Raw genomic sequence first — 15187 nt, 5'->3', positions numbered from 1 at the left:
CAGAGTCTGTATCTCCCTCTCTCTCCGACCCTCCCCTGCTCGCTCTCTCTCTCTCTCTCTTTCTCTCTTAGAAATAAATAAAACATTAAAAAAATTTTTTTAGGGGCGCCAGGCTGGCTTAGTCAGTTAAGCATCCAACTTTCACTTAGGTCATGATCTCACGATTCATGGGTTCAAGCCCCGCATCAGGCTCTGTGCTGACTGCCAGTTCAGAGCCTGGAGACTGTTTCAGATTCTGTGTCTCCCTCTCTCTCTGACCCTCCCCTGCTCATACTGTCTCTCTCTCTCTCCTAGAAATGAATAAAACATTTAAAAAAATATTTTTTTTAAAATTTTTTTTAAAATTTTTTTTAAAAAGAGAGAGATCGAGAGCAGCAGAGGAGGGTCAGAGAGAGAATCCCAAGCAGGCTCCACACTATCAGCGCAGAGCCCAACACAGGACTCGAACCCACAAACCATAAGATCATGACCTGTGCAGAAACCAAGACCGACTGAGCCAGCCAGGCCTGTGACCCACACGCTGAATTCCTAAGGAAAGAGATCGTCTCTTACATTCTGCAGGACTTAAACAGGAGAAGTTGATTTGTTCTTTTCCTGCCCACGGGAACCCACGGGAATAACGGGGGCGGGGGGGTAGAGATCAATTTTTACCCCCATCAAAAAAATAAAACTTTGCTTCCTCTTACCATTTCACCCTCAAGGAATCAGAAGTATCTTAAGAGTGACCATTACCCAGGAACGGGGCCAGGAATGCCAGAACAGTATCCCCCAGGGACAGGCCCACCCAGTAGGAGGTCTCCTGAGCCCTAAATGCCATGGTGCCCTGCGAACCTTGCCTTCCGTGGCTCTGTTCCTGGGACCTGGTCTTTCTAGCTCAGGAGAGGAAACCCGTCGTGGACGTGGAGACAGCTATAGATTAGGAAGGATGAGGTCTCCTGCCGCCGGACCATGGCATGCGTGCCAGGCACGGAGCCCGGAGCTCTATTGGTGTGCCATCTCATCAGGGCCTCTGATCCGCAGCACAGCACTACCGGCCCCGTTTTCCAGACGGTTACACGTGTTCACCTGGCTGCCAAGGGTGGCAGCCAAGAGGCCAGGCCCGAAGCATGAAGTTGTCCCTTCCCCCCACCCCCCTCCAGCCCCTCTGCCTCTGCCTCAGCACCTACAACAGGGACTCTGGCATTCAGAAAGCAGCCGGATGGTCAGAATAGTGCCCTTTTTTTTCTGGGTCTACTCCGTGTCCTCTATTATATGTTAATATTTTATTCCTAACATCTCTGCAAGGAAGAGACCAGTCTCCATAACTTCCAGATAATCCTGAAGCTCCAAGAGGTTCAGGAATTTTTGCCACTTCGCCTGGCTAGCGAGCTTACAAACCCAGGTTTGCCTGGTTCCGCAAAGCCTGTGCTGTGTTCCGGGACTTAAACCTGTCTGACCTCCCACCTCCCCAGCCGGGGTGGGACGGGATCAGGTGTTCACCCCAACCGGCACCTTGGCTGCCAAGGGGCCTGAAAGGCAGCAGAGTAGGCCTGCCCTCACAGCACAGCGTCCAGGACCGCGGCAGCCCCAGAGAGGGAGGAAAGTCTTCCATTACCCCTGGGAACTTCGGGGCGGGGGACGTGCTTTAGGCCCTCACCCTGAAGCTCTCGCTCAGAAACCACCCACCCTCAGGACAAGAGTCAGAGCTCAGGGAGCAAATCCCAGTGTCCACAGATCACTGCCGCCAGGGTTCTGATACACTGCGCTGAGCTACAGCCAGCTTCCCGTGGCTTCAACACTGCCCACATCCAACACAGCACCCGGCGTATAGTGGGCTCTCAAACCAGGTTACCTTCGGGGCGCCTGGGTGGCTCAGTCGGTTAACCCAGACTTTGGCTCAGGTCATGATCTCACAGTTTGTGGATTTGAGCCCCGCATCGGGCTCTGTGCTGACAGCCAACTCAGAGCCTGGAGCCTGCTTCAGATTCTGTTTCCGGCTTTCTTGGCCCTTCCCCTGCTTGTGCTCTGTCTCTAAAATAAATAAACATTAAGAGAAAATTAATAATAATTAAAAAAAAAAACAGGTTACCTTCACTGGGGTCTGTGGACAGCAGAAAAGTATACAGTCCAAGGGCTGTCTGCAGGCCCAGTTTCTGCAAGACAGTGGGCTCCATGCACATTGACCTGAGGGTGCTTTTCCACTAACCGCTGGCACATTCATCAGAGGCTTTTTCAGCTCCTTGGAATAACCACCTTAGAGAGAGACTTCTCATCGAGCCTAGTACAGTGAGCACAAGGGAAAGAGAAACTCAGGCACAAAAGCGGACTCAACAAGAGCCATTCCGTGAGGTCACCAAGGACCCCAAAACAGGGCCCATCAGGGCCCATCTGTAGCTGTTTCCTTCACACCCAACAAAATAGGGGAGCGTGATTAAAACAAGCTTGCCATGTTGGAGCGCCTATCTGGTCTCCTTCCTGCTTGTTCAAAAGTGACCCTTCCCTGGTCTCCTCCTCTTAAAGGAAGGATATGGTTGGAACATAATCTGGTAGAACCCTGCCTGTGCCTTTACCCATGACACTCTGGGCCACCACCCAGACTACTCTCTTAATGAAGTTCCGATGAGGAAGCCGTGGCCATCATCCATTCTGCATTTCCACGTGTCAGTTCCAAGTCCTCATTTTTTACCGGATACCAAGCACCATGCGGGGCCTGGGGTGTGCAAAGAATGGGGCCGCACCGTTCACAGCGTGATGGGAGGTGGGGTGGGACGGGAGACGGAGGGAAGGTGCCGTTCCACTCTGCTGGAAAGTGGGGGGAGGGGGGGTGGTACTGCACCCAACTGACGACTAGAGCAAAGGCACTGAGTTTGGGAAGTAGCGGGGGCGAGGCTTCGGGCTGGGGCAGCGGGTGACGCCCCGGGGCAGGGGCGCCCTGCCATCTCGAGCGCGCGCACTGCTCACGGCGTTCCCACTGCTTGTGTCTCCCAGGTCTCGGATCCGCAGAGAACTGTTCATTGAGGAGATTCAGGCCGGGAGCCAGGGCCAGGCCGGGGCCAGCGACTCCCCGTCAGCCCGGAGCAGCCGGGCCGCGCCCAGCTCGGAGGGCGACAGCTGCGACGGCGTGGAGGCCGCCGAGGGCCCGAGCGCCGCGGACGCCGAGGAGTCGGGCGGCCCCGCGGCCGCCGCCAAGTCTCAGGGAGGGCCGGCCGACGCGGCCGCGGCCCCGGAGGAGCGGGAGGAGGCGCCCAGGCCGGCGGAGAAGGCGCACCCGCCGCCCTCGGGGGCCCCGGCCCCAGACGACGCGGACGACGAGGGCCGGCCCCGGGCGCCGCCGCCGCCGCCGCCGCCGCCGCCGCCGCCCGAGGGCCCCGCCGAGGGCCCGGGGCCCGTGCCAAACCCCGCCGCCGCCGCCGCCGCTACCACCACCGCCGCCGCCGCCGCGCCCGCGGCCGGGGAGGACGCCGCTACCTCAGCCGCCCCGCCGACGGAAGGCCCCTGCCGGGCCCGGGACGGCGCCGACAGGAGTTCCGCTTTGCCAAGCACCAGCGCGCCGGCGGCCGCCCGCAGGGCCAGCTCGCTGCAGACCCTCTTCGGCCTCCCGGAGGCGGCAGGCGCCAGGGACTCTCGAGACAACCCCTTGAGGAAGAAGAAGGCCGCGAACTTGAACAGCATAATCCACCGCCTGGAGAAGGCCGCCAGCCGGGAGGAGCCCATCGAATGGGAGTTCTGAGAGGGCGCCGCCCGCCCGTCCCGCCGCGAGCCGAGCCGAGCAGAGTCGGGCCGGGCCACGCCGGGCCGGGCCGAGTCGGGCCGAGTCTGGCCGAGCTGGACCCGGCGGGGCCGAGCCGGGTCTGGCCGAGCCGAGCCGAGCCGAGCCGAGCTGAGCTGGGCAGAGCCGGGCTGGGCCGGGCAGAGGGGCGGGCGCCGACTCCGCGGCCTGGACCGTGTTGCGCACTTACCGCCCTGCGGGCCACAGGGCAAAATCGCCATAGGCCAAGGTGCATATAGAAAACAAAGGAGCATTAAGCCCAATCTATGTCGTGTTTTCAAGGAAGAAAACGGAAATGTGTAGTCGAGCTTTTTTGTACCCTGAAGTGTTTTTTTTATTGCCCTAAGTGATTTCCACAGGTTCTGGAATAACTCTTACAGCTTTGCCTTGCGCCCTCCTCTTTCGTGTGGGCTTTAAAAAAAAAAAATCAAACCCACATATTAAAAGGGGGCTTTTTATCTGCCATCTAATGGCTTCAGAGCGATAATACACTATTATCTTCTTAAACCAGGAAAAAAAAAGGGGGGGTGGGAGGGGGGATTTTTCAGAAAAATTAAAAAAAAGTTTTTTGTAGCTGTTCAGTTGCCACTAAGAGATTGCACAGTCAAACCGACTCTAAACACACTAGTTTGGATTCCTAAATATTTTCAAGTAAAGAATCTTCTCGTTTGAAACTTTGAATTAAAATAAAACACATTTACTCCACATATTTTTTAACAGAAAGAGAAGTCACATCAGGAAACGATCTGATTTTGTGGTAGCTGACGTAGTGTTTTCTTGTACGTGAATAGAATCCTGACATGTAGTGCACATGATCCATAGCTTTAACTGGCTCTGGGCTTTTGCCGGCCAGGGTCTGTTTAATACACTCCATTCTAGGCCAAATCAGGACAAAAAGAAAAAGATCCGAATCTAGGTATTTTATAATCTGCTTTTTAACCTCTAACCGCAGAGCACGCTGATCAGACCTCATATCTCGGAGGTTAGGAGACAAGTTAGAACTGTAGCACGTCCCCGTTCATTCTGTTTTAATTTATGGTGTCTACGTCTGCGTTAGTGCGTCTGCACACGTGCGAGCGTGTAAAGGAAGGAGGAAAGGGTGGGCCGCCGAGGTGGCAGCAGGCAGTTGGGGGGGGGGGGGGCGTGCCGCAGGGGTCCCGCCCCGCGTGGTCCGCAGGCTTTCCTTGGCACAGAAGGCAGCACACCTCCCAGCACTCTCCCGGGCGCCTGATGGACTGAGCCCCACCAGGGGCCACCGCCCCCCCCCCCCCCCCCCCCCCCCCGGGCCCGGGCAGGGCTCTCGTGCACGCGCACTCTCTCTCTCCCGCTCTTCCCACCACAAGCACTGAGGACTGTTGACCGTCGTGGGAAGCTCCCTTCCCTGCAGAAGAGAGAACGTGGCAGTCCCGGCTCTGCCCTCACCCCTGTAGAGATGGCCCACACTCCCACCAAAACGTTGTTGCTCTTCCCTTCCAGACCAGACCATCCATTGGCCCTTTGTTCATCCTGCCTCTTGGAACAGTTCTTTTATGCACAGTGTAGGGCAGTCTAAGTACAAACCTGAAGTCTAACTTGTCTCTGATTCCTCCCGTTGTCTATGTGTATATGCGTGAGACTAGAGGTGGGTGAGAGTGTGCGTGTGTGCGTGTGTGCAATTTTATACGTCTGTGTATTTTCTTAAGTACCTGTGCACACATAGAGTGCATTACTGCCACCTTTTTTCAATAAGCTGTTTTATCAGTTATGGCTTCTACAAGTTTGCTAATTTAGACTCCTTTATTGCCATATCTTTAAACTAACAATAGATGATTTCGGTATATATATATATTTTTTTTTGCTTATTTATAGGTGCTGTATTTTATTATCTGATTGTTAGGAAGGGATGAAAGGGGCAAATATTCTTTAGAGGGATAGACTGCCGGCAGTATTGGGTATAATTTACAAGATGTAGTTGTCATACTGTATATTACTGATTGAAACCTTTTTGACCGTATTGTGTATCATTGAAACCTTTGTCTTAGGTCAACATCTTTGGATGGCATTTTAATGGTGCATTCATTATTTCTTAAGTTTAATTAATATTACCTTTTTTTTTTGATTGGGGGGGTGGGAGGGAGTTATAATTTTCAAGGTATGCTCCCGCAATTACACCTCAGTGTGCTTGTATTAATTAACTTGTAGGACTTTGACTGTAAGATGTGAAGCCACATTTCTTGCATGATGTTTTAGAAATTACGTAGTTCATTTACAGTCGTTTAACCTGCAACTGCAGCACTTAGTTAAAGTTTTCACTACACTAAAGACAATGCCTTTTCATGAATAGGAAGTTTTCAGAAGGCTCTAGGAGGCTGGGAGGCAGGCTGTTTGCCTTTGGATGGTTGTATCATCTCTGAACTTGATACCTGGTTCAGTGAGAAGAGAGTTCAAAATGGAGGAGCTTAAGGGGAAACAGATGAACATCTGGCTCGGTTCAGGTGCATTAAGAAGAGCGACTTTGCATTAGTGACACCCCCCCCCCGACAGTGAGTAGCAGAGCCCCTGACAGTACTGTGATGTCCTCTCCACGAAAACCTCGAGGGAATCGTGTCCTCATGTGCGATGAATCTCTAAATATCTGATCTTTCATTGCAATGAAAAGCAGGGAGTTAACCAGAAATACTAGGGTAGTGTTTTAGTTTTATTAAAGGCATGACTGTTATTTACAAAGGCGTTAAATCCAAGGAAATGGAAAAAGTATAGACTTGTCCATCCTAGTGGCCAAATAGTAACAGTCTAAAACAGTCACTTTGGCTCTTCCAAGCGATTTAGTCATTTTTGTTGGGTTTTGGTGGTGGTGGTGGTGGTGGTGGTGGTGGTTTTTAAACTAGGTTTTTGTTGACTTCCACTCTACCTTTTTTTTTTTTTTTTTGCCAGACTTACATCTGGGTGCTCGATACAATCAGTTGGTTAAAGTTTGCTTGCGGTTCTGTGTTTGTATTTTTTCTCTATTTATATATATATTTTTTATCGTGGTCCCATCCCAGTGATCTTTCGTGTTCAGCTTTCACTGTCTGTAATACTTCTAAGAGCTGCCACTAAATAACAGAAACCTGTTAGGGGGTCGGGGAGTGTACCCCCCACCCCCTCCTCGTTGCACCTCTCAGTTTGAGTCTAAGGGTTGATCTTTCATCTTGATAAGCAATATTCAAGTGCCTTGAACAGCGCCCTCTCCGGGGGGCTTACCTTCAGCTGGCTAGCATTCCGAGCTGTAGCCCCCACAGGCAGCCGACCTCCTCCTCTTTATGCTCCATCAGTTTAAAAAGCTGATTTGTACCTCTCCCCTGGGGAAAACGGTTCCGTATAAAACACTAACACTTAATTACAAGCTCCATTATACCATTTTAAATGGCTTCTTTTTGTTAATTGGAGACCGTGTTCATAACTTAAGGGTTTTGCCATTACTTAGCTGGCTAAGTGGAGGCTCAGTGTAAAATCCATGTTCACGTTCAGCCTCTTGACCCTTGGTTCCTACCCATACCCCCTCGTGGTATCTGAGGCGGAAGGGGTGTGGGTTCCGTCCTAGACCCGTGCCCGCTCGTTTCCACCATCTGGCTCCTGGGCGACCGCCAACCTTGAACTTCTGGATCAGTCGGCAGGTCTGGGATCTCTGTCCGCCAGACCACTGTGCTTTAGAAAGGATTTCCGCGGCCATCCAGCTCGTCTCGAGCCTTCTCAGAGCCGACCTGTGTGAGGAACATCACATCATGGGGGGGACCCGTGGTCCGCGCACTGTCCTGGGATGTGGGCTGGAGAAGCCTCTAGGAGATGTTGGGGTCTTGACCCGTATGACTACTATCAAACCATGGCCACTATGTCTGTGAGAGTGATTGAGGCAAAAAGATGAGTCGCCTCCCTGCCCAGTCTCCTTCCTTCAGCATCTTTGTTTTTCTCCCTGTTTAAAAATCGTCCCATCCGATGTGGACATTCAGGTCTGCTGGTCAGTCCGGACCCAGAGTGTTTCAGAGCTTGGGGTTGGGGGGTTCTCTGTGTTCTCTCTGGCCATGGGAGACCCTCCCCGTGTACCGCCACCACCACTCCCCCCGCCCAGCTGGCCAGCTCTAGGAGGAAGGAAACCCCTCATCTGCCTCCCTGGTCCGGAGCCATGTCAGTCGGCAGCTCATGAGGAAACCAAGCAGAAGGCAGGCTGTACTCTAACCCAAGGGAAAGCTCTGGTGTCGGCTCGTTGCCCTAAGATCATGCCTCAGTTGTGGCCTAAGCGGTGGGGACAAGAGTCACCAGACGGCTCAGTCCACAGGCCGGTGCCTTCCCGGCTGCAGGTGCACTGGGTTACCTCCTGAACGCCTGCGTGCTCTCGCAGTGGTGATTACTGAACTCTGTGGATGTTCTATGCAATGTTTCTCATTCCTCTTCAGAAAAACAAACTTCCCTGAAAGTAGCAGCGGGGCCAGAGGCCAGGGGATGAGGTATACGCGCGCCCTTCTGCGATTAGCACAAAGTGAACCGGTGTTAGTGACCGACCACATCCGGAGTTGGGGACAACGGCCGTTGCCTTAAACGCACTATGCCAGGCACCCCTCGACAGGCCTGTAGGAACAAGAGTCCGCCCTTAGGCATCCCAAGCCCCCACTTTCGGAGGCCAGCCGTGCGGCGGAGATGCAGCAAGGCAAGGTTTGGGCGCGTGTGGCCGGCGTGGCCCTTGGCCACGTCCCTTCAGACAGGAGGTCTGCTTCCCTCTCTGGATGTCCTCTCTCGTCAGCACCCTCCTCCTCCGTCCCCTTCTACCTCACTGACCTATGCTCCTGCTCAACGTCACTCCCCACCCCAAGCCCCTCAAAACCGCGAGGCACAAGTGGACTCTGGCGCGGGAGTGAGGGAAAGAGCTAGAAGCGTGGCATTCGTGAGTGTGTCTGGGCCTGGTGGGCAGGCCTCTTCTCTTCTCTTTTGTGAGCACAACATGGACAGACAGCTGCGCTCTGCGAGGCACATGGATTTTTCTCTTGACTTCCACCTGTTTCTAATGCTCTGACAGCTGTTTCCTTTGCTGGCAGGGGCGGTCTCGGGCCTCAGAGGGCCTTGTCTTTGGCCTGCCTTTGCTTTCTGCCCGCTCCTGCTCAGCTGTTAAGATCCATCACAGCCGTTTCCCTTGCCCTGGGCTGCCCCTAACTGGCCACGTGAGGACACATCCCCAGGAGCCCTACCTGGCCCGGGGGGGGGGGGCGGTCACTGCCTCTCTTGTCTCTGGCACAGGGAGGCTCTGATTTCGGGAGATGGTGCTCTCCAAGACCACAAATCCAGCCTTCAGTCACGTGACTCTTCCCAAAAGAATATGCGGTTTCTATGCAGTGCTGGGGTGGGGGGGGGGTGGAGAAAAACAGCTCCCTGAGCCGCTGGTTAGATGTGGTTCCCACCCTCTGGTGGCCAATGTTCTCCTGACGGAAAGACTTGGGAGCCTAACTAAGGATTTGTGCCATTATCGCGTGCTCGCGCATTTGCCAGGAAAGCTCGCACTTAAAAGTTCCCCCGGTGCTTTTGTAGTTTCGTCTGACCCTTGGTGGCAACAGGGGAGCCTTCGTGACCACCCCCACCCCACCACCCCATACCCAGGGCAGAGCTCCCGTCCCAAGTGGCAAGATGGTGGCCTGGGACTCTTGACATGATATGGTTCCATTGCCCGGAATGTTTTGCTGAGAGAAGGGTCCAGTTTGACAGAATTCTTTCCATTCCCGTCAGTGTCTGCCTTTTCGTAGAAGAAAACCATCAGGAAAAGAAAACCAGTTCCCAATGAAAGTTCTGAAAAGATCCAGCCTGCGAACCCTTTACAGATGTGCTGAAAAGCAGAGGCCCAAACCCAGGGAATGAATCTGGAAGGCAGAGGAGGGGTGTGGAGAGCAGTGAGCTGGGCAGGAAATGAGCCCCGCCCAAGCTCCCTGCCCCAGCAGCCCTGGAGCCTCATCCTGCGTGGGGAAAAAGGAAAAGCAGCTTCCCCGGGCTCTCCCACTTGTGGGACCCGGCCCCACCTGCCCAGGCCTCGCAGCCCTTCCTCCGCCTCCCCTCCAAAGATACCGTGACCACACTGTCCGCGGTATCTCCATTCTCATCTTTGCATGAAGTGACATTTAGCTTTAACAAGACATTTCCAAAGCGCCTAGTCTCCTCCGGAATGCTAACTTGAAAAGTTGGGCATTGTAGGCGAAGAATCCTAAAAAAGGCTAGTGAGAGAAAGGCATTAGGCTATGCATAAATGTGCACTTCCCCATTCCCCCCTGTTATTAACCTTTTAAAATACCTTTGAGTTGCTTTCCACAGATCATTTTAGCTTCTCCAGTAATGTTGAGTGTAGTCTGTTGCTGTCATTTCTGTAGCATTTAGGCTTTAATTTCTACCACAAAATATGCTATATGCTATGTATCAAGCTTTCTGTGATCAGAAAGGAAAGGTGCCTTATATCCCAATGTCACGGCTACATCCCTATGGAAAAAAATAATCAGAAGCACAGTGTGTACGGAAGCGTTGGGACTTCCGTTGGTGAAACCAGACACCATTCAGCAAGATGCATCGAAGTGGCACGGGGCTACTTTTGTTTGAAAGTTCCTCCCCCTCTTCATTTTCCCTTCTTTTTCTTGTTCTTTTTTTCCCTCCCTTCCTTTTTTTTTTTTTTTTTTGTAGTTTGCTTTAAACAGAAAGCACTTAAGTAGATGACTATGTGTAAAAAGCTCTGTGCAATAGAAATCATTTTTTCTTCATTTTTTTAAGAGATAATGTATTGCACACCAAATGAACTCAAAGTAAGCTTTAGACCAGGACGATTCAGGTTGTGGGTGAGTACGTTCACTGTAGTTCCGTTTGTTCACGAACTGAAGGGAAAACAGGCCTCCCCAGCGTCCCTCCACCCCCCTCCAATCTCAGCCCGCCTCTTACTGACCGCTGAGCGAGGGGCGCAGGTGCGCAGGGCCCCCAGGCACCTGCTAGAGTGGCTGGCTGGGGGGGGGGGGGGCGGGGCGGTGTTTGTGACCCAGCAGCTAAGAACCCTCCCAAGTGCAAGGCCACAGCCGTCCCTTCCAGCACTTAACCTTTTCTTGTTGAGATGGATTGACTGCTACTGACCTGCCAGCGTGCGTGAGGAGAATTATAAAAGGATGTTTCCTTGAGAAGAAAAAAAAAATTATTTCTATCCTCTTCTATTTATTGTTAGGTTAATCATTTAAGTACTTATCAGGAGTGTATTGTTGTTTTGTGTCGTCGTTGTCATTGTTGTTATAAATGCTTTTTGCTCTCACTCCAGTGGTTATTGTCTTCTGCCTCCTGCCCTCTCCCCCCCCCCAACCCCCCAGTCCCCAAAAGAACCCAAGGGTCTGGGGCTTTGACTGGGGGGCCAGAGGGGGCTTCTCCAGCAGAATCAGACATCCGTGTCCAGAGCAGCCACTCAAAAACTAGCGGTCTCCGCATGTCTAAGGTTTTAAATGAGAGAGTCGAAGAACGCTCAGTGCGAGGAGCTGCAGAGACTTAGAAAAGCAAAGTTCAGTTGCCCAAAGCCTCCTAGAGCCTCTGGTTAAGACTTCTGGGTTCATGAAGTTTCAGCGAGCCCTGGTCAGAGAGGGCGGCGCGGCAGCGGCCTCCTGGAAACTGGCTTCCGAGGGGGAGAGCGGTTTCTTGCAAGGCTCGCGGGGGTTGCTGTGTTTTGTTGGCTTTTCTTGTTGTTATTGTGGTTGTTTTCCTTGCATACAAAGTTGGTCAAAACCATCTTGCGATCTTGCGAGGCAACAGTGTTTTCTAGTCCGGCTGTGGCTCGAGGACCCACACCCAGGGAGGTGGGGGGATCCCCTCTCCCCCTTAACGCGGTGAAGCACTTAGAGGGAGCCACACAGCCTAACACAGCCCGTTGCTTGCTAATCAGGTGTGACGGTGAGGTTGGGGCCCAGGAGAAGGGGGCTCCCCGCCAGGCCGAGGTCCAAGTGGGGCCACGCAGCTGACCTCCCGCTCCCAGAGGGGCCCCCCCCAACCCCAACTCGCTTTCCGTGCCATGACTTTTTCCCTTCTCTGAAATTGTTGGGGGTCCCAATTTTGTTCTCATCTCTGAAAGAAAGCCCTCCAGTGAAATAACCGCCCCCATCTCCCTCCCCCCTCCGCCCCAAAGAGTTCTCATTTCTCTCGACTTAGTCTATGCATTTCTCTCTTGAGCCGTTTTCTGCCTCTTTCCTGGGGAAAACGGGCCTCTGTCCCACCGAGACCCCTCAGAAAATGCTGTGCATTTTGGAGACGTGAGGATTCACGCAAAAATCTTTACCGCGTTTGAGAACAACTTGTTAGAAAGTACAAGTGGGGGGAAAAAGAAGAAGAAGAAGAGGTGGGTTTCCCCACATCCCCTTCCACTGAGTAAGACCTAGCTCATTGCAATGTGCAATAACTACTTGCCGCGAGAGCGGGGAGCGCCAAGCTCCCACCCAGACTACTAACAGCACAAAAGACAAGCTCGCTCGCAGAGTGGCGGACTTCTTCCGGATAACTTTTCATAAGCTCAGCTCCCCCCCCACACACACCCCCTCCAGTGTATCGTGGTGTCTTACATTTTAGCAGTATTTTATATTTTCTGTAACGCACTAAGTCTCAGATGTTTCTAGAGCTCGTTTGATAATACAATCACAGACCTTTTTTTTTTTTTAATTCCTCATAGAAACCCCGATTGACCAAAAACAAAAAACACAAAAGGCGTCGTTTTTTTGTACAAATAGCTTTGAGAAGCCTCTGTTGTGTTGCTGTGACCCATCTCTGGTAACATTTCTTTTTTTCTTGCTATTTGTTTTGGACATTAAGAGTCAAAAGTTGATCCAGCTGGCGTGGGGGTGGGGGAGGCACCCGTCGGCCCCTCGGCGTTGTCCCTTCTGTCTTTGGTTAGCCATACGATGTTTGTTCTCAGCACTGTACAACGGTCCCTATATGATATGGAGAAGCAATATCACTGTATGAAACTCACACCATGTATTATTATTATTCACTAGCACCCTAGGTGTGATAATTGAAGTAAATATCTTTTATACAAACACAAGAATGTGTGGGTTGTTTTTATTTAAAGTCCCCGGCCTGAGGAGAAGCAGCAAACACTGTCATTCTGTGTCCAAAGGGCACCTTGAGGATTGCCATTCCAGGGGCGCCTGGGTGGCTCAGTCGGTTGAGTGTGCGGCTCTTGATTTAGGCTCAGCTCATGGTCCCAGGGTCGTGGGATTGAACCCCGCATCGGGCTCCTCGCTGAGTATGGAGTCTGCTTGGGATTCTCTCTCTTTCTCTCTCTCCCCCCTCCCCCTCTGCCCCTCTCCCCTGCTTGTCGTGCTCTCTCTCTCTCAAAAACAAATTAAAAAATTGCCATTCCAGAGGTAACCATCCCTCCACCTTCCAGTGCCCCTCCCCCCACGGCAGGTGTCGCGTGGGGTAGGACACGCCGGGCTCTGGGTACCAGCTGGCCCCCCTCTCTGCTCGCCACCGGGGCTGAAACCGGGCCTGGGTCCCTGCTTGCTGTTGTCACCCTTACTATTTGAGGACCAGGAATGGTAGCTGAGCGAGGCACTGGGCTGATGGTAGCAGCCCAATAAGTGGGGCTCAGGGGTTCTGGGGCCGCAGCCAGGTGCCTCTGCAGAGCAGCCTGCACCCAGCCAGTGGCCTGCCTTTGCCTGCTCTGTGGGGATCCCTCGCCTCATCCCTGAATCGCGTCGTGAAGGACAAGCCAGGGGCACCGGTTAATGCGAGCAAGTGAGTGGGAAGAGGAAGGAGGAAATGATGTCTGTGGATTTCTGGAATGACCGGGCTCTTGAGAAGGGGTCTCCGGCCAGCGCTTGGGGCTGGAGGCAAGAGAGCTCAGAGTTGGCTGCTCGGTGGTCCACGTGCTCTTGACTGAGGAGGTCTCTCATCTTGAAATCTAGACGGTTGGAAAAGAATCGCCATTCCTCACCGATGTGCTGGGGGGGGGGGGCCGTGGTTAGTGGTTAGTTTGTTGTGCATTAATTTGTAGGTTTCAGAATGAGATGCTCCCAATGTGACACAAGACCGTCAGTGATCCTCCCTCCAGTGGGAAGGAAGCCCAGGACAGCCCCCCACCAATGCCAGGCGCTCCTGGCGGCCCTGAGCCTCATCTGGTCACTCAGGGACTGAGCGCATCTAGCGCTGTCCCCAAATGTCTACCTCCACAAATGCAAGAAACGTGCCTAAAACCAACAGAGCTCTGTCTGTTTGACTTTGACAAACTTGAGGTCTGATTCAGCTAACATGATCTGCTCCTTTTCAGATTGCTAGTTTAGGTGTGCCCAGCTCCCCTCCCCCCTAAAGATCTGGTAACTAAGTTAAAATGTAAAATGTAAAAACATAAAAAACACTTGGCGCAAAGTCTTTTAACCCAGAAAGCCTCCCCAGGTGCTTTTAAAGGGAGATTTAATTAAGCAAAACTGCCGCTGCCCGTGGTTTGGGCCGCCTGACTTTTTTTGTTCAACCATCAGGTCCTGAGGCAGAGAAGGGACCGCGACTAGGGGGTGCCCCCACTCCCGGCTGGGCCCCCAGCCTCCCTTCTCCCCTACAGTTAAATGGGTCTGAGCAAAATGATGTGCCTTGTTTGATGGCCCAAGGGAACACGGTTGGTGATATAGGGGAAAACACGGGGGGGGGGGGGCATGGAGCCGCGCCGACCCCGCCCATGCAGTCGAAAATCTGCAGGTAACTTGACTCCCCCAAAGTGTACCTAGTAATAGCCTACCTTTGACCGGGAGCCTTACCGATAATGTCGCTGAACACGCTTTGTATTTATATGTATGATATACTGTATTCTTACAATAAAGTAAGCTAGAGGGGAAAACATTATTAAGAAAATCATAAGGAAGAGAAAATGTACGTGCAGTACGGCGCTGTAAAAAAAAAAATAATAATAATCCGCGTCTAAGTGGACCCGTGTGTTTCAAACCCGTGTTATTCCAGGGGCAGCAGGAATCATCAGAGTGGGCGAGTGGTCCGCTCTGATCCTGTCTGCTTGGGTTTGGGGGTGTGTCCTACCTCCCCCGCAGACCTGGCAAGCCGGCTGGTCTCCACTTGGGCGGGGCATTGGCTCCTATGAGGGGGCAGGGTCGTGGGGGGCCGAGCTGAGAGCCCAGAGTGCTCTGGAGAGCTGTTTTGATGTTGGTGGGGGGCTTCCGGTCACCAGACCCTTGATCCGCATCCTGGGCAGGCATTCAGAACTTAGTGTCTTCCCAGAAGCTCGGGCTGTCAGAAGATGTCGCTAGGAAGGACCTTCCCTCCCACCCCCAAGACATTGGTTTGTGGACAGGTAAAAGGCGGTTCTGTTGGGACAGCGGAATGGGGGGCTCCAGGGAGTGAGGTTTGAGGACCCCACTCACTGTCCAGTGAGGCATCGGTCAAGTGGCAACGCACAGGAGTCCCAGCGTCTTCTCTTACCAGCTGGCGGGC

General features: G+C 52.9%; 1 protein-coding gene across 8 annotated transcripts in view; it reads left to right on the top strand.

The window, feature by feature from the left end:
- Positions 1-15187, top strand: part of CUX1 (cut like homeobox 1) — a 364880-nt gene that overhangs the window by 334643 nt on the left and 15050 nt on the right. For 6 of the 8 annotated variants that reach the window (XM_039243513.1, XM_039243507.1, XM_039243506.1 and 3 more), the window contains one exon: positions 2968-6586. The exons of the other annotated variants lie outside the window; for them this stretch is intronic. In XM_039243513.1, coding sequence (XP_039099444.1) covers positions 2968-3709 — 742 coding nt within the window. In that variant the 3' untranslated portion in view covers positions 3710-6586. Of the gene's footprint in view, positions 1-2967; positions 6587-15187 lie in introns of those variants that run through there. 8 annotated transcript variants of the gene reach the window in all.

This window comes from Hyaena hyaena, unplaced genomic scaffold (assembly GCF_003009895.1).
Source record: "Hyaena hyaena isolate Hyena2069 unplaced genomic scaffold, ASM300989v1 scaffold_228, whole genome shotgun sequence".
NCBI classification, from domain to species: Eukaryota; Metazoa; Chordata; class Mammalia; order Carnivora; family Hyaenidae; genus Hyaena; species Hyaena hyaena.
The sequence above is the reverse complement of the archived record's forward strand: the minus strand, read 5'-3'. Positions and strand labels throughout refer to the sequence as shown.